The 27,131-nt window shown below is 44.0% G+C and overlaps 1 protein-coding gene across 2 annotated transcripts in view; it reads left to right on the plus strand.

The window, feature by feature from the left end:
- TMEM132D (transmembrane protein 132D) overlaps positions 1–27,131 on the plus strand; it is a 583,143-nt gene that overhangs the window by 406,438 nt on the left and 149,574 nt on the right. For both annotated transcript variants that reach the window (XM_072722657.1, XM_072722658.1), the window contains exon 4: positions 8,459–8,642. In XM_072722657.1, coding sequence (XP_072578758.1) covers positions 8,459–8,642 — 184 coding nt within the window. The remainder of the gene's footprint in view (positions 1–8,458; positions 8,643–27,131) is intronic.

Consider the following 27,131-nt stretch of genomic DNA (forward strand, 5'->3'; position numbering starts at 1 on the left):
CTGACACATAGGCTCCATGGGCCATCCTTGTCATCAGGACACATTAGAACAAAGCCAAGATTGCACAGTGGGAAGCATCCAGAAGAGGGTCAGGAATTGCTTGGCCAGGAAAACGGTGGCCATGTGTCCAGGAGAGATCTCATCCCACCTTGGATTGACCTCTTGACTACAGTCTTTCCTGACCCCCACCCATCTATGAACTGATTTAGAGAGTCCTCCTTCCTCATTCCCACTGCAAACTGACCCAGCACTCCCTGGTCAGGAACCCAAACTGGATGATCAGATAGAGGGTGAACATCATCACAAATTTCAGGGTGGGGCTGGCTTTCCCATTCTTTGTGGAAAGAGCAGATAATCACTGCCTGCTGCTCTTCTCCTCTTCAGAAGGACCCATATCCCTATCCTTGTTCTGTCCACCCCATTGACCCTACACTCAGACCCTTATGTGGAGGAGTTCGGTGCTGAAAGCAGGGGGTACAGCTGGCAGGAAGTAAGGACAGGACCAGTTCTGACAAGAGCCCCACCTGGTTCAGAGAAGTGTCCCTAAGGATCCTGAACACATGGCAGGTCTGTGCTTCTCTATAGGGAGCGTGGGGGCATGGTTTGGATGTCAGAATCACTGGGGTTTATTACTGGGACACAGAGGACAGGGCCCAGGATGACAGATGTCCTGCAGTGTGTGGGGTGGCTCCACATAAGGAAGCATTGTTCCTTGCCCTGTTTGACGTTCTCATGCTCAGTGAACATTTTTGCAGGACTCAGAACACATCTGAAAGAATGTCACTTTTTTCCCCATTATGACAATCCGTAACTTGGCTTAGCCTACTTTTCCTAGTTCAGTTAATATAATTTTGTACTTTGTTATTATCTTACACAATAAATCTGTTGAATTCTTAGCCTAACTTCAGTTTTTATTCCTGGGCTATGCATATGCCTGTTTCTTTCATTTTCCTATTCTTATGTAGAACAGTCTCAGATCAACACTTAAATCCAAATTTATTCATGTTTAGTGGAAATAAATATTGACCACCTCATAATGTCATCTGCTGAAGATATTCCCAAGCATTTACATACTGAAGAGATAAATGTTCTTTTGTTATTTTTAACATTTTAAAATGAGCTCCCATTTCTCTGACGATAAAAGAAGAGATATTGGCAAACTTTTCCTGTAAGGGGCGAGATACCAAATATTTTAGACTTTATAGGTCGTATACTTTCTATGCTACATGTCCTTTCTTTCCTTGTTAACAACGTTTAGAAATGTAAAAACCCTTTTAGTTCAGGCTCTGTGCAGAGACAAGCTGTGGCTTGGATTTGACCTGCTGGTTGCAGTTTGTTGACTCAAAAAGACAATACCGCATGTGAGCTAGAAAGCCTTGCAGAGTCTCCTTCTGCCTTTCCTTCAGCTGCATCTCACACCTCAATTCCTGGCCCTCTGGGTACTCCGGCCACCCTGGTTTCTTGTGTTTTCTGCAACACATCCTGTTCCCTCCGAGCATAAGGCATCTATATGTGCAGTTCCCAGCTCCTGGGACACTGAATTCCCACCCATCCTCCCCAGAGAGCACAACCCGAGTCTTACTTCTCTGGGAGAATCATCCTTACTTCCCTGACTCCACCAGTGTCCTCAAAAATCTCACCCATACCTCTGCTTCTCATCATTTCTTACAGTTGCCAATTTGCGTTGATGTGATCATTTATTTAGTATCACTCTTCTCCACTAGACTGTATGCACTACAAGAGCAAAGGTCTTCAGCAACGTGCTCTTGGAGGGCTTGGAGGGAGCCTGATTTATGGCATTTGACAGTTTTCATGGTGTGGATACTCCCAGCACTGCCAATCCCAAGCTACCAAAATGTTGTCACTGAATGTGGAGGTGGGAAGGCATGTGCAGAACCAGCTCAGTCTGGGTCACCACCAAATGTTAATGCTCTAAAGCCAGCCTTTGCATCTGCACCCCCATCACCCAGCATGGTCCAACAAACAACAGGAATCTGAGGAACCTCCTTGATTTGGGTGGATGAATGAAGTATGGAATGGGAGTGAGGACACACTAAAATAGAAAGAAGAAATGGAGCATACCTTGGCCCAAGCTATGGCTTTCCATTTCTTTTTTCAGGATAACTCTGGTTGCCAGACCTCAGAGTATTATTATAAGGTAGAAATAGAGGACAGGAGCAGACAAATTTATGGTGACAAAAGTCTCATTATAAAGTATATACATTAAAGGGATCAAACATATTTTACTTTCTAATGAAAGTTTTTATTCTGAAAATGCTAATGAAAAAGTTAGGGAAAAAAGAGGTCAGTAATGAAAAACTTGAATACTGGGATCATGCCTAAGAAGAAACAATTTGTTTGAATAGTATCCTCATTTTAATCTTGAAAATGAGGTGTGGAGGAGGGGAGGGGCAGGGAGGCTCCTGCATTTGGGAGACATCTGGAAACCCATGTCTGTGTCCAGTGCAGATTTCCAAAAATGCCATGGAAAACTGGCAGTGGTTGGCTTGGTCTGGAGACCTCCTCCAAGTGGAGTAGTGATGCTGAGGACCTGGAGTGATGGTCCCTTCGCGACCCCTCACTCCCAAGTCATTCCTTATTTCTTTTTCATTGTCAGAATCTCTCACCTAGCATCTGCCAGTTGCCTTTGGTGTCCTCCTTTCTTTAAAAACTCCTTCGGGGCATCTGGGTGGCTCAATTGGTCAAGAGTCTGCCTTTGGCTCAAATCATATTTTTGGGATCCTGGGATCGAGCCCCACGTCGGTTCCCTGCTTAGTGAGGAGTTTGCTTCTCCCTCTCCTCCTGTTTGTGCTCTCTCTCACTTTCTCTCTCTCTCTCTCTCTCTCTCTCTCTCTCTCTCTCTCAATTAAACAAATAAAATCTTAAAAAAAAAAAACCTCCTTCAGTTTACCTAGAAGCAGATCCCAAGACAAGGACTTGCATGCAAGTGATTTCTGAAGGAAGTGTCCCAGGAAGACAGAAAAGAGACCAGGCTGAGTAGAACAGGGAGGGAAGAACCCAAGTACATGAAGGGTAGCTCCAGCCTGACCCAGGGTGAGACTCTGGGGTGTGAGCAGTCTCTCCACCTACCCAGCTGGAGGCAAGGGAGTGGGGCTCTCACCTCCAGAACCACCAGCCTGTGCCTGAGCACCACCTCCCAGGGAGAGAAACCCCCAGGAACTTTGAACTCTTTGCACTGTAGGCAAAGTGGCTTTGGGAACTCAGGAAAGAAAGGCATCCAGGGAGGGGTAGTCACAGGTGGGTGTTCTTAGGAACAGAAACACTTACAAGCCAGAAGTGAGGCAAATAGAAATGATGCAGGTAGTATGAGGAGATAGTCTCTGCCCAGTGGTAGATGACTGTCCTTCACCCGACCTCTAGGGACCATTCTGAATTGTTTGGTTACATCTCAAACTAAATTCTAAGTTCACAGCCATCTAGATACTAACCTCACCTCCTCTCTGGCTTTCCTTTTGTTCTCAGAAGCTTTGCCCATTTATCTTTGAGAGTACCATCTGTAAAAGCCTATTTGAAAATGGAATTTCACTCCATGCTTCCCCTCCTCTACACCCTGCCAGCTTCATCACAACACTCACACATGCACTGGGAGCCCGTTGCCTACATGGGTGGTAGCAGAATGAAGTTCGATCATTGGCATTCACTGCAAGGATCTACCATAACATGTTGGTTTTCTAATCTGGAAAAAATGCAGGTAGCTTTCACATGCATTGACTTGAATCTCAAATACTTAGTTCTAGATGGTTCTAGCACTAGCAGGTCCATGTCTACATGGTTTCTTATCCCTCCAATGGATGGTAGGCTCTCATATCTAAAGCTCTAGTCGCTACATGTCTACTTTGATTTGTAGACACACCGTAGAACTAAAAGAGTTGGCAGAGGACCCTGAAGGCAGCCTGATATCAAAGTATCTTGTTCCAAAAATGTCCCAGCTTTGCTTGTCCAGAAATTATTTGGGGCATCCAGTTTCCAGGTGTAACCTATGGACCTATGTTTCTAGTAGAGGATGAGAAGTTGCTCTCCTAGATCCTCATTGCTCATAAGCATGCCTATCTGACCATGGAAAAAGAGGTGGGGGTGTGCATATATCACGCAGGGATCAAGGGTGGACATTTCACCTTCACATCTCCTGGATCCTTCTCCTGTCAGCTGGGTGACCCTGCTGATATCTTACCCTTGTGAACCTAGATTTTCATCTACAAATTGGCAGTCAATCACCGTTATTTACTGGAACACTGTGAGAATCACATGTGTGCATAAGACATAAAAAGCCCTTAAATACAGTGTTTGGCACAATAAAAGTGCTCAATAGAGGCTGTTTTATCATCTGGAAAAAGACGTGACGATCCTAAAATAAGACTTTGTCTTTTGAAAATGATGTCCTTTTTTGGCCTTGGGATCTGCTGAGGTGGGTCTTGCAGAGCCCCATATTTTGTTTCCTTCATTGGGTTTCTCAGCCATGGCCCTAACAGTGTTGGTCACTGTCTGTGCCTGAGAGCTTTGTTTGCATTTCCCTTAAATTTTGGGAAGCCTTGAACTGTGTTGTGCGGCCAGTGGGAGTGCCTTTGTCCATTTGGAGGAAGCCCCCACTCATGAAAAGGTTTAGAGTTTGAACCCAATGCACAAAAGGGTTCACATAAGGGAAGGTTGTTGAGAAATGGGAAGAGCTCTGCAAACCAAGGAGATGGTGCTCATCTCTGTAAGGAGGACAGGCTGCAGGAAGGCACTGCCCAACCCTTATGGATACAGCCTGTCCACAGGGATTTGAGGTGCCTGTGAGGTGTGAGGCTGCATTACCGCCTCTGCTCCCTCTCACTTGTCAGCTGCAGGCAAGACAGGGCAGGAAGGTGGCTTCTTGGCTTGCTGAGGCTGGTAGCACCCATGCCAGGGGAAGAAACTCAAACTGCAAGTGGTCTCCATGCCTAGAAGGCTGACAAGTCCTAAGTTTGATGTAGGCCTGGTCCTCTTCGTGCAAAACCTGCCCAACTTAACAGTACTGCTTCCTGGGGGAGCTCACACGTGGAGCTCATCCTTATTGCTCCTTATTTGACTGGCCTGTGGGGCAGGAGATGAAGGAGGGTGGAAGGGTAGGGCTGCATCCAGGGTCATCAGAAGTGGTGTCTGGACGCGTCAGTCTTATCCACCCCCCGGGCCTCCTTGGCTGGAATTCTGTTCCTGTCTCTCTTCACTGCGTGCCTGTGGCATTTGAAACCTTCACAGCTCACCTGTGGCTTCACCGATTTTCCCAGCCATACCTCCCAAATCCATCAACTCCATACATTCTGTTTCTAATATCTCCATATCCAGACTACTTCATGGAATGCAGATGTCCATGTAATTAAACCTGTATAAACTTAACTCCATTGCTCATAGTCCTAATTGGATGGTGGGATCACCTGGATAAAAGGGAGAGAGAGAATCAGTGAGACAGGTGCCTGCCCCTCCTCTGGAGCAACAGGAAATCTGAGGGTGTGGTGTCTGGTCATTGGTTTATTTATAAAGTTCCCCTGGCAATTCTAATGCATGAACAAAGTGAAAACCTCTGCTCTCTGCAGACGGATCATATAAACATCTACTTAACCTATCGTGTCTGTCCTATAACACAATAGATTCCATTCTGATGAATACCGGGCATTATACTCTATGCTAGACATAACTTGGAACAAAATAAGCAGAGCTCCTCTTTAGGACACTTCCAGTTAAACATACAAACTGCAAAGGTACAGTCCTTAGCTTTAGAATCAAACACCAAGAAATGATCAATATTGCCAAATATGCAAGCATTCCAGGATCCTGCACATGTTGACCATTTGCAGAAAGGTATTGAAATTCAAATATCCACTGATCCAAGTCACAAGTGATGAGCTATCCAAAGCTAGATCACTGTATACAGAATTCACAAGGGAGATGGTCAGAAATGTGCTCACAGCCATATGGCATCAGAACTTTTGAGAAGCCCATGCAAGTTAAGGAATCATTCAAAAAAAAAAAACCCACACATTTGTACACGGTTTCAGGGTCCCCAAGTCTGATATGTTCCCCAGGTTAAGAATTCCCAATGTAGGGAGCTTTTATCACCACATCAAAGAGATGAGAGTCAGCTCAAAAGCAACCGTGTTTCAAAAGCGACATCTTGGCCAGGCAAGGAATCTAAAGGAAAAGAGAAAATAAACTTTATAGGAAACCTGGCGGGGTGACTGAATGAGTAAAACTAGATGAAGGAAGTAGAGCCCTTTTAAAATTAGACTTGTTGTTTTATGGCTAGCTCTTGTAGAATGGGAAGAATTTAAATCTACAGAGAGATTTACAGACACATTCCTGATAGAGCAAGCTCCATGAGCAAACACACAATCTGTGGCAGCAAATAAGTCCAGTATTCCACGGAGCGAGGATTGCTTGGTTTTGCTGGAGGTTAGGGCACCTGGGTGGGGCACCAGAGAACGGAAAGCTGTGTAGACAGTAGGGTCACATTTCTGCCCTGTAGGGGTTCCCGTGATGCCTCAGCTGTGGCCCCCATGCCTCAGCTCAGTGTTGACTCGTCTGTTCTGTCCATCTCTCCCTCCCCGTGGCCACAAAGAAGCAGGGCTTGGTACAGCTAAAAGAAGGACTTGCCATCTCCTGAGTGGGGAGGAAATGCCAGAGTTCTTGTGAGTTTCCAGACCAGAACAGTATGTGCTGCCATCCTGATCTCGGGGTTCCACCACCTGTGGGAACTCTGGACAGAGGCCCCAAATAGGCAGCGGTCAACTCTTATCATGGCACCGATTCTCAAAGAGTTAAACTGCTCCTCTTTCAGAGGCCAAGGGTGGGTGGGTGGGTGGGGTCCCTTGGGATTTAAACACCAGGTGCCAAATTCTTCCTGATTCGTGCTCACCGTGCTCACTGTCCACAGCAGCTTCTCCTGCTCCATGCCAGAGAGCTGCTGCAAGAGAAAGTCAACCTCTGTGGTCCAGTCGGGACACTCTCCTTCCCTGGGGCAGTCCCCCGATCTCACCCCTTGGTTCCCTGTCCATCTCCCCAACACCTCCTTTTCCTCCTCCTCTTCCTCTTCTACTTCCTCCTCCTCTTCTTGCTCCACTTCCTCTTCCTCCTCTTCTTCCTCCTTTTCCTCCTCCTCCTCTTCTTCATTTTCTTCCTCTTCGTCTCCCTCCTCTTCTTCCTCCTTCACTTCCTCCTTCTCTTCTTTTTCCATCTCCACTTCCTCCTCCACTTCCTCTTTCTCCTCTTCCTCTTCTTCCTCCTCTCCCTCTTCTACATCATCTTCCACCTCCACTTCCTCTTCCTCCTCCTCTTCCTCTTCTGCTTCCTCCCCTCTTTCTCCTCCCCCCTGTCTTCTTTCATCACAACTACCCCTAAGTTTCCAGTATCCCATCTCACCCCTTACTTTGAGAAGAAAGCTCCCTGGAAGCCCCACCCTCCATCTCTGAGCTTCTTATTAGATCTGAGGGTGTGATAAACATTTCAGGAGCTCCGTGTATATAAAAGGCCAAACCTGTAGTCCTGAGTGTCAGATATCAGTGATCATTCTGCAGTGATGTGACATTTGAATCTTCAGAGACAGATCTGATAGGTGGGAGTTGCTTCAGCCGCTGAGGCTTAAATAGATGTCTCCTGGCCGCCTCCTCTGTTATTCCTCACCTGCGTGTTCTTCACTTCTTCCCTTAGGGAGCGGCTGGCCCCACACTTGCCTTTTTCCCACCCATGATATAGAAGAGCAGGCATTTTGTAAAAGTGGACTATGAGGAGGCAGAAGGGGTAGCCAGTTAATTAAACTAACATACATAGCGACAAAAGTCATCCTGATAACCTCCCTTGGACTCATTTCCAGATGCATGTTTATAGGAAAAACCAGAACGTCTAAGAACTAATAACTGTTACAATTACTCCTGTCTCCAGGTGACATCAGGCTGCTTCTCTGCATGTACTCCGTGGCCTCACTCTCCTGTCCCTGCCTCACCTCTGTGCCTCTGCATCTCTATCTCACCACCACCAGATAGCAAAGCCACATCACCCTCAGACTCTTTAAAATTCTCTGCATCCAATTTGAACTGACTATAGCTTTGGAAAATTCAATATAAGCAGCATATAGATTTTGAGGAGTGAGGGAGAGAATCCTAATCTCCTGGATGGACAGAAGAAAGGAAAGCATTTAGGAAATGTAATCACCACTTTTCATAACTATCCACAAGCACCTGCCCTGGGAAGCTAAGCAGCCCACAAAACCGGGGAGTGGTGCAGTCTAAGATGGGCCGGTGCCATGGATCAGGTTGGAAATGGTGTGTTTTTTTTGATGTTGCATCTCCAAAACACCCTTCATGGGGATAATGGGAACATACATGTGTGTACAAAGACACATGTAGAAATGACAAGTGTTACCCGTTGCCCCCAAGGGCGACCACTCTCCAGTGGCTCAAAGTTGTTGTCCTTTGCTTCTCTCCAGTGTGGATGGAGCCTCCTATGAAGTCATGCAGATCGACATAGAAATAGAGGAGCCCAGTGACCCACCAGCCACACAGCTTGTCACGTGGCAGGTGGAATATCCAGGAGACATCACGTCTGACTTGGGTGTATCCAAGATCTATGTGAGTCACAAGGACCTGATGGGCGTCATCCCGCTGGCCATGGTAAGAATGTCCCTGCCTTGGGTTGTCAACACAGAACCCTAGGGAAAGAGACGCTCCACACTGTCACCCAGACTTGGTGGAGAAGTGTCAAGGATCCAAGAACTAGGGTGGGGGGCACCTGAACCTGAATTCTACTACGCACAGCTGAGTCTAAAAATACATTTTTTCTCTAAATAATATTTTCAGAGTATTATTTAGAAAATCATCCAACTCCAGGCATTAGATTTGGAGCTTCAGTATTTGAAAAGTATTGATCATTTAATAAACGTGTTCCTACCATACGAGGTACACTTCAAGGATCTCAGATACATACACCTGCAGACACCAAACAGGTTAAGTATATGAGTGAAACATGGCAGGTGTCATGGCCAACACATGCCGAGTCATAAAGCTACAGCTAATATTCACCACATGGAAAGCCAACATGGGAAGCCACACTTCACTTGTTAAGATCTGTGATTTTCCAGGAAACTCATAAATGTAGTTTTAATGTGAAATGTCAACTTGTTCGTGTTGGCAGCTAATTAAAAATAAATGAGACACTATATAGGCAGGCGTTAACTGTGTTCCATCCATAGGGCATCTGTTTACAGGTCTTGAAAAAGATCGAAGGTTGTAAATCTGTCTGTGTGTTCACTAGGATTTGTGGAACAAACATGGGCTTTCACCCGTGAAGGGCCATTCCCTGGATTCTGTGTCCTGCAGCCCGCTCCCTGTGGGAAGCCCCATCGTCCATGTTCCCTTAACAAAACATACAGATGCCCCGTATGTAGAACCTACCTTTCCTCAGACTCTTCAGGAGACTACAAAGGAATAATACATTTTTAAAATGTGAATTTTCACAGTGGAAAAGCTTGGGCGTGTTAGTCTGCTGACAACGATGTGAGCTTTCTCCTGTTACAAAAGTACTTTTCTTGTCAGAAGCAAAACATGGGTTGACCTATCCATGGACTGCCCGTTGTCTCCTCTGCACCGCCTGTTAGGAAATATTGACAAGGGTTATAATATAGTGCAGAAAGAACTTCGGGAATCAATCTTTCAATAAAGGGTAGCATGGACAGTTGCCTAGTGACAGCCAGTTAGTTATTATGCTGTTCATCAGGAAAGGTAAAAGTATTTGAGGTACTTCTGTTAATAAGGGCTCCTATGAATGATTTCTTTTATTTTGAAGGCACTGAGCCTCCCCTGGTGCATCGTTTCACGGGTGAGGGTAGCATTCCTTCCATTAGGCTCTTCGTGAGTTGTTCTATTACGGGGGATGGCAAGACCATTTGTCTTGAATAAGGAATTATTTGAATTTGCTCCTTTTCAGCACCTTTGGTCAAATGAGCTGTTTGCAATTCTTGAAACAGCTTCTGTGGCTTTGCTCAGCAGAGCTTAACCTCCTGTTCATTTCCCACACTCAGCATTTCTCTTGCCTCACATGCCCCTGATGCTTCCGTTGCTTATCCCAAACCCCATTTTCTCCATAAACCACATGAATCCCCACCTGACCAGGCACCTGTCCATCCTCTGCTGATCTCCAAACATGCTCCACTTACCTCGCCTGTCCAGCCACAATAGGTATAGCTCTGTAAGATCATGTGATGGCAGAGCCAACACCTACTTGACCCTTTTAATAGTTGGGAATTGCATTTAGTTGAAAGCAAGAGAGATCCTCACCCACCCAGTCTACTTTACCCCAGCCAATTGTGGCCTAAATACAAATGTGTTTCTTTTTTCCCATAAAGGAACTCCTAAGGTTGGCGGTATAGTTTTTATATGGTGCTTCATGCCACCTGACACTCAGACTCTGTCTTGATTTCTGCTTCAGAAGTTTGAGGACATGAATTCCATCCTCATGGTTTATCTTAGGGTTCAAGATGGATACTAGAGTGCCAACCAACTTATCTGTATTTTGTAGACCAGAAAAAGTAAGAAATTCAGGAGCTCAAACATGGCCAGTTACTCTTCACTTTCAAGAAGCAAGGATCTGACATAATATTTCTGGCTACATCCATTTGGCAAACACTTAGTCATATGGCCATACCTAGATGAAAGGAAGGCTGATTAATCTTTATTTTAGCAGGGCACATTGCCTAGACTCTGTTACAAGGAAAGAAGAAGAAGGTATTTATTTCAAGGCAATGGGCAAGATTCATAATAATTCTCCTTCATTTCCACATAAGGAAGCTGAGGCTCAGAGGGGTCACTGAGTGTTTTCCATTCTGTACTGGTCTTCAAGAAACTCCTAGGAAGCAAATAACCTAACTGAATCCTAGCCTCCACTTAACAAGCTATGCAAGTGTTCTTATTCACAGAGCCTCGTTTCCCCATCCCAAGGTGGAAAAAGAGGCAATACCTCCTCACAGGTTGTTGTAAGGATAAAATGATAACTCTAGAGTGCCTAGAACAGTGTCCAGTCCACAATAAATGGTAGCTATTATTATGTTTGTTTAACCTCTGGATGCGAAGTATAAATAGTTCCCTGACAATAATATTGTAGATTGTTTCAGGAAGGGAGTTTGGTCCAAGCCCCCATTATTTCATGACATAAGACGAGTGGCAGACTGTGTGTAAGTGCTCACTGAATCTTGAACTGAGTTGAATGAGTTGGATTAGAACACGTTTGGTCTGATGAGATTTTACAAGCAATCTTGGAGCATCTTCCTCTGGAACTGAGGGTGAAGTCTTAAAGGTCTTGACTCCCCAATCTTTCATACAGTGTTCTGAGACCCCTTTCCCAAGAAGACTGCTTCATTTTGCCTTTGACTTGATTGGCAAAAGAGCTTTGGCCATTTTTAGGGGGATTGACCTCATTAAATGAGCTTTTTGCCATTTCATTTTATTTTAACTTTGTTTTTGGTCATCATATGTTCATTGGGGGATATTTGAAGGAGATCTGATATCCATACATCTATTAATCTATTCATCTGCATCACACATTCTTGAAATATTAGAGAAACAGAAGGAAAGGCAATTTACCAAGAACATGATGAGTGAGGAGAAGGTGCTCTGGGTTGAGATCACAGTCACTGAAAGCAGTTGGGAGCTAGATAAAGGGGGTGGATCTTCAAGTGTGCTTGGAAGCTATTGCAATACCCATGTGTGTTTTTAGAAGAGCACTCTGGCTGTAGGTGGAGCATAGATTTGGGAGAGTAAGAAAAATGTCAGAGAAAGTTAGATTCTGTCCTTTGGCTGCTGTCAAATAACCCTGACCTGGCACTATGAGCGCGGCATTTACTTGTTCCTAACCTCTCCTGTAGGAGTATGAGCAGCCTGGGGCTTATCAGATGCCTCCAGGGACTTAGGAAATAACCTCCCTTTATCCTGTTGCTGAGTGATCCCAAAGATACTGACCTCATCCTCACGGCCTTGGGTTAATAATAGCCATGTTCCTGTGGCAGCCAGCAAGAATAAGCAGAAGGGCAGAGGGAGGATGTCCCTCTTTCCATTCAGGACATGATCCATTTCTGAAAGCAGCACCTCTGCTCCCAGCCCATCAGCTATGAACTCAGCCAAGTGACCACCTTTAGCTGCAGAGGAGGTGGGAGAGAGTTTTATTCCAGAGGACATGGGCCCAGCTAAAACTATGTTATGGTGGAAGAAGGAAGGAACACTGATTCTGTTCTGGATGGCCCCAGAGGGCTGAAGTAAGGACACTGGAGAAAGAGTGAGGTGAACCCTTTTAGGTACATCTTAGTAGGTAGACAGATGACTGGACTGGACTTTCCCATGCATTGGACATAGCTATTAAGGAAAGATGGCAGAAAAAAACTATGAGTTCTAGTTCTAGGCACATTCAAAGAGCTTCCCATATATCTCCATGATCTACACACAAATCTAAAACGTTTAAGAGATCTTCTATTATGAAATATCCTATGGTTTACATTTTTCCACAAAAATCTTTGCACACATCTCTGATTTCTGTACACAAACTTTTAGGAATAAATTCAAATCAAAGGATACGAATCAAAGGATATGCAATATTGTAATTTTTTAATAAGTCTCTAAACTGCCTTCCAGTAAGTTTAACCAATTTAATTCCACCTACTGTGTAAGATGATACCCATTTCCTTGCAGCTTTACAAACGTAGGAGATTAAAATTTAAAGATAGGCAATTTATTAGGCAAAAATGATACCTGTGGTTGCCTTAATTTTTTTATTATTGCCTTAATTTGCCCTTTTTTGGTTCCAATTGTAAATTTCCCTTTCAAACATTTGTTCTTAGCCATTTCCTTTCCCCGTTGGGAATTCCATTTCTTGTTACTTTGTCATAAAAAAAATCTTTTTTTATTGTGGTAATAACACATAACATGAAATTTACCATCTTAATCATTTTTAACTATAGAGTTCGTTAGTGTTAAATATTTTCACATAATGATGCAACAGATGTTGGGAACTTTCTCATCTCACAACCCTGAAACTCTACCCACTGAACACTAATTTCTCCTCCTACTCGCAGCCCAGCCCCTGGGCACCACTTTCTACTTTCTGTTTCTATATATTAGCAATGCTGACCTTTTCACGGGCATGTTATTGCAAGTATTCTTCCCAATTTACCATGTGCTTTCTAATCTCACAGATTTTAACATGCAGAAGTTTGGAGGTATTTGCTTAATTTTCATGCGGTCAAATCCACTGATCTTTTCCTTAATGGAAATCCCTCCTCTCCCCTAATTATGACCGAGAGGAAAAGCATGCTGTTTTTGTTTTACTTGTTCTTGTAAAATCTCAGAAATTCAAATACTCCCAGACAGCATATTTGAATAGGTAGAACTGTCATTTTGAGAAAATAAAGCTGAAGGTAAATGCAATTGTGACACCTTATATTAGCATTAAGGATTTGAGATCATTTTGGGTTGGGGCTCATGGCCTCTCTATCCTTTGTGTGACATATAATTCCATCTCCAGGAAAGCTTTGAAATGTGATGCAGTTAAGCACCAACTTTCACAGCCAATTTCCCAAAAGACATTTATTTCTTCTTCAATATTTTGCCCATTTTCCCCCTGATGTCTACAGCCATAAAACCTTTTTAAAGAAACCCATTTATGTATTTCTCTTTTATTACATTATTTTTTCCTGCTCAGGAAATGATGCCTTACCATCTTAGGGAGAAAACAGTGAGGAAGATGTCATTAAGTGTGCATTAACGTTAATCTAATTAGTGCATGTCTGTAACGGCACGTCACTGTCTGATTCTAGAAAACGGTGTTTGCACTTAGAAAAACTGGAACCTTCTAGAGGGAGGGGGCTAAGATGGGAAGCCCCAGTTGTTCAAGGCTCTTCAACATCCTTCTCCCCTGCCTCCAGGGTTTGAGTAAAACAAGTGTTTTGAGCTTCCACCAAGATTCAGATAACGACACTGATATCCTTGAAGTCATTAGCATGTGCTTTTCATTTTAAACTAATTTTAAAGTGAAAGGGAATAAAGGGGAAAGGAGAAAAAATAAGTGGGAAATATCAGAAAGGGAGACAGAACCTGAAAGACTCCTAACTCTGGGAAACGAACTAGGGGTGGTGGAAGGGGAGGTGGGCGGAGGTGACTGGGTGACGGGCACTGGGGGGGCACTTGACGGGATGAGCACTGGGTGTTATTCTGTATGTTGACAAATTGAACACCAATAAAAAATAAATTTATTAAAAAAACTAATTTTAAATATGTTTTTGATCCTATTGGGCGGTGGCTGTTGGGATACTGTAGTTGTGGGTGCTGCTCTAAGTCTGGGGAATGGAAGTGGGTGATATCACTCTCCTGTGGATTGTAGGAATGTGCCTCCTCCCTGTTTGGCTCCTGATGAGGTCCCCCCCTTTACTGTGTTTTTCAGCCTTGACCACCAGTCTTAGCCATCAGAATTGAGGTAGGACTTTAAATGGAATGTAATCAGAAGATATGGTCGGGATGGACAATCACGGTTCTTGAAAATGATGAAAAGATAGCCACCCTGATGAATGATTTGGCGATGGTGACGTTCTGTGATATTTGCAATGATGTGAGGTATAGATGTCTCCACAGGTCCTTGGAGAAGGCCAACAGAGTTTTTAAACAAAATCAAAATTAAAGGTGTGCCAGGTGCTCTTCATGAAGTTCATAATGATCTTAAATGTTACTCTAATGAGAGCACAAATGCATCTTATGAATCTCTCTGTAGAGCCCGCTTCCAGTGCTACCTCCTCCAGGGAATCTTCCTAGATCCTCACAGCTAGATATGATCTTTGTCAATTCTCCCGCTCAGTCCACCCCATGATTTCCTTGTGCATGGTGACTTCCTTGACAGTAGTCAAGTCAGGGGATTCAGACACTCTCGAGTTATTTTTCATCATTGAGATCACTCCATTGGGAGCTGTAATAGGCAAGCGCCATGCCCAAGTTGTTTGGGAAGACGTCAGCCCAGTACATTCCTTCATGTACCCTCCATGTCCTTCCCCATTTCATCCTATTCCAACCCCACCCAAACCCTTCCAATATTCAAGCCCCTTCCAAAGTAGAAGCAGCTAGATGCCAGCACACCAATGCTGGCTTACTGTTTATGCCATACTCAAATGCCTTCTGCTCATTAGCTTGAGTAAGGGTCATCCTATCTCAGATGACTGTGAAGTAGACCTCATCAGACCCTTCACTCACCTGACAGAGGGTTGAGTTCTTTCTTATGTGAGTCCTGGGATTACAAGAAACTAATCATGAAACAACCACTTCCCTCCTTGTCCACGTGCATCTCCTTAAGTCTTATTAATCAGGGCACTTCCTGAATCTGTGGTTCAGTAGGCTCTTATTTCTGTAAACCTAGCTCACAAAACTCACCCGTGTTTTTACAGCCATATAATTTACTATTATAAAGACAGATAAAATGCATTTTAAGTAAGCTTTCCTGGATCTAATACATTCCTCCCCCTAAATACAGTTGACCCTTGAACAACACAAGGTTGAACTGTGTGGGTTTACTTGTATGGGGATTTTTTTCAATAATTACAGTCCAGTCCTGTACATGTGTTTTATTTTCCTTATGATTTTCTAAATAACTTTTATCATCTCTAGCTTACTTTATTGTAAGAATGCAGTGTAATACATAAAACATACAAATGCGTCTTGATTATTTATGTTATCAGGCTGCTGGTCAGCAGTAGGCTGTGAGTACTTAAATTTGGGGGCGGAGGTCAGAAGTTATATGTGGATTTCCACTGTGGCTGGTTCGGTGCCCCTAAGCCCTGTATTGTTTTAGAATTAAGTGTAAAATGAACTTTCTTTTCATGGATCACACCCTCCTCTGATCTTCAGAATCTCATGACCTAATCTCCTGGCACCTTTACCTTGCTTGTATTGTCTCCCTACCATCAAACCAGGTCCTCTTCCTATTTGCACACCCAGCAGAAGGCACAGCACTATCCCATCATCGATGCCCAGAGAGCACCCTTACTGCCCACTGGCAATAGGGTAATATGGGGTCACTTGTCTCCTGCATCACCTTTGAAGTCAGTGGAGGCAATGAGTTGTGACAGTAGCTCCTGAGATCACAACTGGAGAAAAAGGCCCCCATATTAGGGAAGGAAACTCTCTTTCCTGGCTCCACTAATGAAATTTCTTTTTATTTTTGGCATGAAAGCAGATTCTTGGCTCTTTTTTGTTTGACTTTCCATGGTATTCTTTTCCTGTGTCAGCCTGTTAATTAATATGCCAGATCCCTCTGTTGTTTTACTCAGACTTTTTGAAAATTCAGTCACACCGGATAGCACAGCCTTGCTTTCATTTTTATACGTTCTCGACCAAGTGCAAATTAAGTTGTGGCTGTAGCCCTTGAGAAAAATCTCTGCTTCAAGAAGCGTTTTCACTTTGTGTGTTTGGTGAATAACCATGGCTGCCCTCAATAGCGTTCACAATAATGACACAGATCCTCAATGCTTATTATGTACCAGGTGCGGCTCTCCATACCTCCTTCTATCTGTTAACTCATTAAGTTCCTTCAGGGACCTGGTGAGGCTGGTACTGCCCTCCCCCCCACAACTTCATAGAGGCAGGAGGGCACACGCAGTGGAAGAATGCTCCAAGCCATCCATCCAGGAAACTGAGCCGGAAAAAGGGTCCAAATGGATGGGTTCCAGAGCCCATGCTGTCAGTCAGTGCACTCCACCACCCTCTCCGTGAAAACAGAGTTTAGGCTGTCGATCAGTTCAGTATGCAAAAGGATCTTTGGAAAATGCAAATACAAAAAAAAAAAAACCACTCATAAAAAATATGAAATTGAGAAGTCTTACTGAAATAGGAAAGTCATCTGAAAATGAATTATTTATTATGCACAAAGCCACTGCCTTTTCTCTTCAGCCCACTCTGGTGCCTTTGATGCTGCTAATGAGCCCTCCTCTTCAGAGGTGATTTATAATGAGGTGGTGGCGGCTGAACCTCAGTGCTTTTAAAGATACAGAGTACAAAATAAGTCAGAGTGGTTTTGCTGTTGTTGGCTGTCATGTGGTTATAACAGCCCCAACTGACGTTCAACCAGATGCGATCATTGGGCCAATATGCTTGTGATGTAACTGAGCTTGCAGGCACTCTGGAAAGCAATCTGTCCCAGCAGCACTTCCTGAGCTCCCACTGTGTGCCAGGCACTGGCCTTTGTGTTGGGGTTATAACACAGTTCACGTCCCACTGAGGGGAGGGGCAGCTGGTAAATAAGCAAAAAATAATTGAGCAAAATGAATTCAGAATTGATATCTGCTTGGCAGAAAATAAAACAGGATATAGGGAAGTGAGCCCTTCGAGACTGGGGCATTGCTGCGGAGGTGACATTTGAACTGAGGCAGAATGCCAAAGATGGATCCAACATGGGAAGATAGGGCGAGAGCTGGGTTTCCAGATCAAAGGGAAGGCGGATGCCAAGGCCCCAAGCAGGTGCCAGCTTGGTGCACCTTGGAATGGAAAGGTCAAGTGGAGCAGAGGAATGGTGATGAGAGGGCATGAGGTCCAAGTGGGCAGGCACTGGATTATCTAGATCCTCACCAGCCATGATATGTGTAGGAGGATTTCTCATTCATTGTGTTTAAATCTCATCAGATTCACGATCTACTTCACTTTGGGGGCGACTGGGGGGGTCCATCGATGAAGCGTCTACCTTCGGATCAGGTCATGATCTCCAGGTCCTGAGATCGAGCCCCAAATCGGGATCCTTGCTCAGCGGGGAGTCTGCTTCTCCCTATCCCTCTTCTCCCCACTCATGCTCTCTCTCTCTCTCAAATGAATAAATAAAATATTTTTAAAAATAAAATAAAACATCACTCTGAATACCAGAAGGAGAACAAAATTGGGGTGTGAACAATGAAGGTAGACAGACCATGTTGGGAGCTACCTTGACAGTCCAGGCAGAAAGGACTGGGGACTGGGTCTAGGGTGATGATGGTAGTATTGAAGACAAATGATTCCATTTGCCTCAGGATGTACTTTCTAACTGTGGCCATGAGGACCTGCTTATAGACAAGACCAGGAATTTGTTTGAATGGGTGAGACCAAACCTGAGTCTAGAGTAAACAGTACTGCCCGATAGAACTTTCTGCAATGACACAAATATTTTGTCATCTGAACCTCCAATATGGCAGCCACAGCCACACATGGTTGCTGAGCCTGGAAGCCTTACCAAGTTGTCAACAGTTGATTAACAGGTTTTAGGCGTTCTATGTATTAGTCACTCCATTCTTATGATGAAGTAAGCTAGAGAAAAGAAAGTGGTTTTAAGAAAATAAGGAAGAGAAAATGCATTTACAGTGCTATACTACATTCATTGAAAAAAAAAATCCACATGAAAGTGGACCCACAGGGGCTAAACCTGTGTTGTTCAAGGGCCAGATGTAATTTAGATTTGGCCGAGATGAGGCAGCACGGCTGTCCGATTGCTAATGGCTCTCAGATTGGACAGCAGGGCTCCAAAGCTTTGTCTTGGGGAATTGAGTGTATTTCTGAGATGGTGACCTATATATTCTCTACTTGCTCTGTGGGCCTCATCCTCCAATGCCTCCAAGGAGCTGCCTGGTCTGTGGATTCTGGCTAGACTCGGTCAGTGGTAGGGAGTGGAAGAAGACTAGATGGAGGGTAAGAGAAAGGTTGGGGCCTCGTCTCTCAATGGCTGTGTTGCTCCGTCAGAAGCGCCAGCTCACGTAGGTCAATGGAGCAGCCAGAGCTATGCTAGCTCTTGTGTTTGTGTTGCAAGTGCAGGCTGCACTCGCCCGGGGTCAGGGGTGGGGGGTCAGGGAGTAGTTCTCCTGCTGCTCCCTAAGGGTGAAGGGGTCTGAATGCACCACTGTGTCTCACAGTGGATCTCCCACCCTGCGGTTCACGCACTGAAGCACATATTATTTTATTAAACTATTTGCTTTTATTTCTCATTATAATTCCTTTAAGACATTATATTGATTTTTTAAGCACATGTGTTGGTAGGTGATATTCATTATGATTCTTATTTCAGGATCAAGTCAGCGCTTCTTAATTTGTTGTATAAACTCTGTTATATTGAAAGGAGCATTAGCCCCAATGGGATTGCAAACAATGGGGTTGGCACATGTTTCCTGCGAAGGCACAGAGGGTAAATAGTTCACTCCTGCTGGCTACACAACCTCTATTGCAACAGTGCATCTGTGCCCTGCGTCGCCCCAAAGCCTCCCAAACACACCCCAAAGTCTGAGTGTGACTGTGTGCCACCAAAACTGTCCATGGATGTGGAAATTTGAATTTCATATCATTTACATGTATTGCTGGAAAGTATGCTTTAAAAAAAATTTCTCAAATACTTATAAATACAAAAGCTATGAAGGCTATCCCGAAACTAGAGCTTAGAGTATGTAGTTTTGAAGCCGACCCTTCATCTACTAGAGACAGTCTTCGCCGCGTCTAAGGCCCTCTCTAGAAGGGCCTCTGTGGCCCAATCGTGATGTAAAGTTCGACCTCCTTAGAGGAATGGCACCCTAAATACAAAAACAATTTTGAAAAGCACCGTTATCGTGAGAAAAGTGTGTCTCCCACGGTGAGTGGGGTTGCCACCCTGCAGTGCTGCCCTCGGTGCAGGGTCCCCACGAGACCCAGGCCAGCCTGAGCACGTAGAGCTAGCCTGCCGCGCCCCCAACCAGGCGCCCCACACCCAGGCCTGATGCTCTGCCCTGTCCTTGTCACTTCCAGAGGCTGGCAAGCCCCTTGGGTGGGTTGACCCCTCAGGTTGAAGGAGTGCCTTCCACCTTGTCGGAGTCCTGGGGACTCTCCCACATTCCTGGGGGCTATTTCTCCTAAATCTGCTGAGCATCCCCCACATCCTCCAATCAACTTCATCACCCTCTGAGGCGGTATCCCCTGGATGGTGGCAGAACTTGCCAGCGGTGCAGCTGCCATTAACCTTTCATTTAACCTCATTATCATAGTCGAAGGTGGTTGCAGAAAGATAACTGGAGACTGATTTAAGAGCATGTTTCCAGTGAATTTCCAGGTTCCACATGATCTGAGCCAACACTTCCTTGCTTCTTAGATCATTTCCCACAGGCGGGCTCAGGCTGGTACCTCCAGAATCTTGGCCACCACCAGCAGGTGAACACACCTCTCGGCAGAGCCAGGTTGCACGTGAGATCCCTGTGTGCTCAGGCTGTAGGCCAGTTGCCTAGCCCGTGGCATCTCTTGTATCTGTGAAATGTGTTATCTTTCTCTGAAGAAAGGCCCCCTAAACCCAAGCTCGTATTTTGGAAGACCTCAGGATCGGTGTCAGTTTAAGATAGCACCAGCTCGACCTGGCTTCTGTGTTAGTATCAGTTAGAGGCAGGCATTCTGTAGCAGGTGGTTGGGATCACAGCCCATAAAATACACCCTCATCAGAAAGTATCCTACGTCAAGATCACATTCTCACAGCACATGCCGCATCTTCATTTCCTCTCTCTGTAGAACCTCTTTTTCTTTTAAGATTGATTGATTGATTGATTTGACACAGAGAGATTGCATGCATGCCCACAAACATGGGTAGGGGAAGGGGAGGGGCAGAGGGAGAAGCAGACTCCTTGCTGAGCAGGGAGCCCAGCGTGGGGCTCGATCCCAGGACCCCAGGATCACAACCTGAGCTAAAGGTAGATGCTACACCAACTGAGCCACCCACGTGCCCCTCCACGATACCTCTTGATACCTAGCATGTCATATACTGATTTTGCCCAGCAGATTAAGACCAAAATAGGTGCATTGCTTATGCTATTCACACCATATGTGTGGCACCCTGACCAGTGTGTGACCCCAATAGAAGCTCACTACATATGCTGCAGTGAAGGATGAGTTGGGTGGAGCTGATTTCATATCCTGCCTTCAGGGTTCGTGAGTGAGTAGACCTTGAGCAAGTCAAATGACCTCTCTGCACCTTACTCTTCTCGCCTGTAGAATGGGTATCATCATCATATCTCTGCCTTCTCAGGGGGATGAGACTTTAGTGAGAGGCAAAGTAAACCATTTAGCACAGGGCCTGGGGCGTCGTGGCTGTAATTTAACTATTGCTGCTGCTACTACTAACAATAAGAGAAAAGATAAAGAATATTAGCACAAAAAAATGAAGTAGTCTTTACTCTTTCTCCTATGTTCTTCTGGAAGTTTTCCAAGAAATTAAGGAAAAAGCAATGTCGTAGAGAAACAAATGAATGCCCTACAGAAGTAAAAAGACTCAATAAGCCTGCAACACTCTAAATAATAAGTAATAGTGGCTATGTCCTGTATGGCAGCCCTAGCTGGCCGGACGGACAGACACAGGATAACAATACTGAATGTGTTCAGACTTTCCAAATCCAGTCCAAACTGATTTATGCAGAAATCAGAACTTACTGGCTCACTTGGTAAGATTGGATCCATTTGGCTGCATGATAGAGGGACCCCCAAATACAGGGACTTTAGCAATGATGGAAGTTCACCTTTCTTGCACATGAAATGAGTCCAGAGGCAGGGCTATATGATGAATATGGTGGCCTCCTTGCTCACACAAGTGTGTCATTCTACCAGGTGACTCTGTTCTCAAAGTCACCTCAGATTCCAGAATGGCTGATGAAGCTCCAGCCATCACGTCCACCCACCTTTAGGACAGGAATGAAACATCAGTTGCCTTTTTTGATATTTTGATAAGAGCTCAGGACTTTAAAGTATAGACATGATGTGATGGAATAGCACACAAAGAGAAACCCCAAACCGTCTAAAAGGAGCATTTGTTTCTTCCTCTTAAAACATGTTCATCTTAGAGAAGAAGCCATTTGGCATTCACCAGTGTGGGCTATGAAGCATACAGCAGTGAAAGCCCATCTCCATAAGAAACATGAAGCACCTCAGTACAAGTGTGCTGGCAAGAACATGTTGGTTGTGGTGAGAAAAAAATTATGTTAAAAACATTTGAAAATAGCACATTAGAATATGTATTTTCACCAAGCAGTGGTTTTCTCATGGGGTACTAAACTATTTTTCCAGTGTTCTGTAACTCAGAAGTTTTCAACCAAAACCATTATTTTCTTGACAGATGCTAAAGAAACTGGAGATTTCAGTGGATGCTGGAATATGGGCTGGTGTGTAGTTAAAGTAAAATATGGGTTAGGTAACAGCTCTATGAGCTCTTTAGTCCATTAATCTTTGCACGATGGGTAGTAAATACAGGGTTAGGACTCCCAATGTGGGCAAATTAGGGGAAAAAAATCTGTCTTTTGAGTTTATATAAACCAATCTTCCAGTTGTGTGAGTAAATTACCCATTAAATTTAGCCCAAACAAAAATGATTGCTTTACCCTTGAACTTGATTTCTTTTTTGCTTTAAAGAGGAAGACAGGAATGCTAATGCAGATTCTTTTCCTGACCCTTCCTTTGGTGAAACAGAATGTCTTTTCCTCCTTCCTATCCCTCCTTTCTCTGCCCTCTCTTCCTGCCATAGAGTTCTCTGGAGAAACAGAATCCATAGGGCATGGATATAGGCTTCACAATATATATATTATATATAATATATAGTATAATCATATATATGTGTTTATACTATTATTCCTCATTTTCTCAGCCTTATATGATATTGTATGTAATGTGTATTTTATGTGTAATAAATGTGAATGTCTATGAATATCATTATTGAGAAAAGGAAGAACCCTGCCCCTGCATCCCTGCATCACTGTCTGAGCTGTGACATCCTGTCCCATCTCTCATTCCATCCTGCCCTCAGACTGGCATCTATACCTTCAGTTTGTGAACAGCAGGTGGTGGGACTCCTAAGGATCTTATTCTTATTCGTTAGTGGAGATGCCTTCAGAATTCCAGCAATGGGAGCCCCACCTCAAACGTGCTTGCCCAACATGCAAACTTCCCATGCCATACACTGGGGAGTCCAGAGGGCGGTTGAGACAGAGAAGACGGTCTGTCTGGGGACCCAACTCTTTCACTCCAATTTGCTTGGTCTCTGCTATGGCTTGGTCTTGCCCTCTGCGTTCCCTGGAGCAAAGGGAGGCACTGTTCACATTGGTGGGAGAAAGGAGACATTTCTCCTCCAGCTATCACATAGAAGTCTTCCTGTCAGTCAGACTGTGCCGATGAGGCCATCCCGTGCCCTCAGCCTGGAAACTGTCACCAGGTACTCTGATTGGTCTAACAGGCTTCCTAAACTAATCACCACCAAGAGAATAGTATGATCATGCCCAGCTAGGATGGGGATGCTGTCAGCATTCTCTGAGTTCACAAGCTGTAAATCAGCTTGGCAATTTGAATAAAACCAGATCTCTGATAGGCAGGAGAGAAGAAAGAATGGAAGCATGGTATTCCACGAGCTTGCCTAGAAAACCTGCAGTGGAAAGCTACAGGACAAATCTGATTGTGTAGGGTTTGGGATGAAGGAGATACCTGCCTTTCTGTTTTATTTACAAACAAATAATTACAAAACCTTCAACAATGACAAAAACGTCCTGTAGAAAAGATGCATGACAAATAAAGATGAAACCACATGGAAGAAGAACATGCAGACTGTCCTTCAACTGGAAACCACTCATGTGTACACTGGGAAACAAACTCCCCCCATCTCCAGGGCATCACCAGGGGCACCGAAGCAAAAGCAGTGGTTCAGCTATAGCCCAGTGTCGATAGCCATGTTAAAATGCCTAGTTGGGGATTTTAAAAGTCGAAGATTGAGCTCCAGCCAAGATTTAAAGCTTCAAATTGTATTTCTTTCTAACCTGTGAAATCCCCCATCAAAAAGGATTTTAATAAACAAGTAACAGAGCAATCTGACAATCTTAAGCTTGAATCCAAACCATCTCTGACCACAATTCCCTAAAGAACTGTCACTCTTTTTTTCTGATCAATTTAATTTTCTTTGGCTCACTGGCAGGTGATTCTCTGGTTTGTTAATTCATCTAATGCTATATATATATATATATATATATATATATATATATATATATATTGGTCTATCTGTCTTCTCTGTTTGGAGTTGGTTCACAGAGTTTGGCGTTAAGCCCCAAGGCCATAGCAAGTGGATCTGCATCCACTTCTCCACTGCTGAAATGACCATGTGTGTCAGATAATAGCATGAATAGATCAGAAAAGATGGGGAAAATTGGTATGTAAGCTTTTTAATTATAAAAACGTGAGGAAGGTTAGTGGCGATAAGAAGAAGGGCCTTTTATGCCTTGTGAAAAGAAGTAGCTATACCACAAAACAGCAGAATGACAGCCCTGTCATGGAATTATCAAAATTACTACCTTAGTGATATGGTGGCTACAGTTCAAAGTGACTTTTACAGGACTTATTTTTCCTAAGCCTGTCAGCAGTAAACTGTGGGGAAGGAATTACTTAAGCAGCTCTGTGTGTTCCATGCAGATCTGTTTTCCTGACAATTTTTCAATTGAAATGGAGGCTCTCAGTCCTTACGAATCCATAAAACAACATATGGAAGTGCAATGGAATGATTAAGGAAAGGATTTTGCTAAGCTGGTTACCAGAGCCTGAGAGTTCTTTCCATACATCTCGCATTTCCATTTTGAAAATGTGTGTGACTAGCTGGTTTATTCTTTTACTCCATGGAAGAACATTAGCGATTACATACCTCTAACTGTGTGTAACAGATCCATCTTTAATAAGTAGGAAAAGGTTGAACTCATTTCTGACCTGGGGACAGGTGGCAAATTCAGCTTTCTAGTACAGGAATCCAGGTGTGGTGATGGAACCCAGGACCTAGAAAACCTATCTCTGATGTAATGAGATTCCCTGTGTGGTAATGAAGTTGGGAAACAGTAATAAGCATACAGTTCAACTATCAGAATGGACTCAACCCTGGAAAACAAGCAGACTGTCTTCTTTAGTAACTACGTTAGTAGTTACTGCATGTTGCTACCTGACTCAGTCTCAGGCTCTTCTACACAACTTATTTAGACTTCACAGGATGCCACCAGAGGGGCATTGTGGTCATTTTTCGGATGGGAAAATTTGAGATTTATGGAAAGAAAATAAGGCACTTAGGTTCACATGGCTAGAAAGAGACTGACTCCAGACTCATGCTTGCTGACATCCAGGATTTATGAGTGGAGCGATGCCAGTAAGAATGCACAGAGCCAGCATCTGCCCCCTGAACATGTATGCATGATAGCAGACACCTGTGCCTGAGGAGGAGCGGAAGCTACAACATTAACCCCACACCTGAATGGATGGATGGGGAAGGTGTGCATGTACAATGGTCCTGGATAACTCTGACTCTGAGATGGAAGATGATAGAACACAATTGTCACATGACTGAGTGGTGGAAGTATGACATTCGAGATTTTTGAACTAGAGGAAAAAACAGACTCACAAGGAAAACCCACATTTCTGTCATCTATTCTCAGAGTAAATCTTGGCAAGTTTCTATCTTGGTACCCTCCCTTGTCCTATCTATGAAATAATGCCACATGGGCCCCATCCATTTAATGGGATTCTTGACATTTTGTTAGGAAGATCTGTGGTCATATGTTTTGAAACAACCGTGAATTTTTCGTGATAGGATGGAAGTCCCCCACTCAACATCCCCACTAGGGATTTGCCTAGGATCCCACTGGTATTTTCTGGGTAGAAGGAATAATATGGTACCGCCTTAGGGAAACCCACACCATTATATATACATAAACATGATAGATAAAGATATGGATAAATATGGATATGGATGAGGATGATAGGAAGAGATAATGCAACTACCAACCAGATGGATGGAGGTATGGATAATGCAGCTTAGACTAGATAGATAGATAAATAGATAGATAGATAGATAGATACATACATACATACATACATACATACATACATACGTACATACATACATAGATGGATGGAATAGATACACGCATACATAGGTGGATAGATGGATACATAGATAGATAATATCCTATGTTATCTATAGATACATAGAGAGGGAGAGATATGTGATGTCTAATATCCGGTGGGTGGCTTCTCTTCCCTCTTGTTACCCATTCAAGTCAAGTCAAGTCTTTGACACCTTTATCTCCCGTATCCTGATGTCCTTTTGATTTTGCCTCCTGTTTTTTAAACCTGTCCTTTTCTTCCTCTGTCCACTGCTGATATTGTAGTTCAAATTATCCTTTCTAGTCTAAATCATTACAGACATGCCATCCACTCCTGATCCTTCACTGCTCTGCTCTCTCCATGTCAGATAGTAATCTTTTAGAAACTCAGCCTTGATGTTGTCCCTATTTCCTGCATAAAACAGATTAACGATGTCCTACTGCTCTTAGAAGAGACACATGGCACATGAGGCTGACTTTCCAGGGATCTAACCCCTGCCTACCTTCCCAGCCTCTTCCAGGATTGTCTTCTACCCTAATTACACGAGAGCTGGGGGGTATAGTTTCCCTGATTAGGAAGGAGTTGGTAAATCATCGACACCATGTCTCACTGAGGGTGTCTTTCTCAGGTTTGAATAGCCTTCAGTTCTTCAACTACTGTTATTCTCTGACCGTGCTGGGCATTCCAATCTAAACAGCCTTGGGTTGAGTAGGGTCCTTAGAGAGGTCAGTCTCTGCATCCCATTGCCCATCACTGTCACTTTGGATCTCAGACTTAATTTGTAGTCCCAGACCTAGAGATGGCATTCAGGTTGTGGGCTGACCAAGGGAAGAACTGAGCTGTGTGCTAGCATCTCACTTTGGGACTGTTATCCCACTGCTGCCAGCCAGTCTGCTGAGACTCTCCTTGGTAGAAGCCACATCGCACTGTTGACCCCAATTACGTAGACCCCTTTGTCTTTTTCTCATGCTGGCTCTTGGCTACATCTCAACTGTGATTGTTCTCATACAGTGAGGGCTTAGAGCCAGGAAGCTGGATTTGGCATTTCTCTCTAAAACTTAATCTCGTTGGACACATTCCATCATCATTCCAGTCTGTTGAAATATTTTAGGATCCTCAATCTGTGATTGAGCATTTTGATTATAACTCTCAGCTTTATGTCATGTATAATATGATTAGCATGCTATCAACTTCCTCATTCAATCCATTAATTGAAATTCTGAACAGAAC

The sequence above is a fragment of the Vulpes vulpes genome, chromosome 10, assembly GCF_048418805.1.
Source record: "Vulpes vulpes isolate BD-2025 chromosome 10, VulVul3, whole genome shotgun sequence".
Taxonomy (NCBI): domain Eukaryota; kingdom Metazoa; phylum Chordata; class Mammalia; order Carnivora; family Canidae; genus Vulpes; species Vulpes vulpes.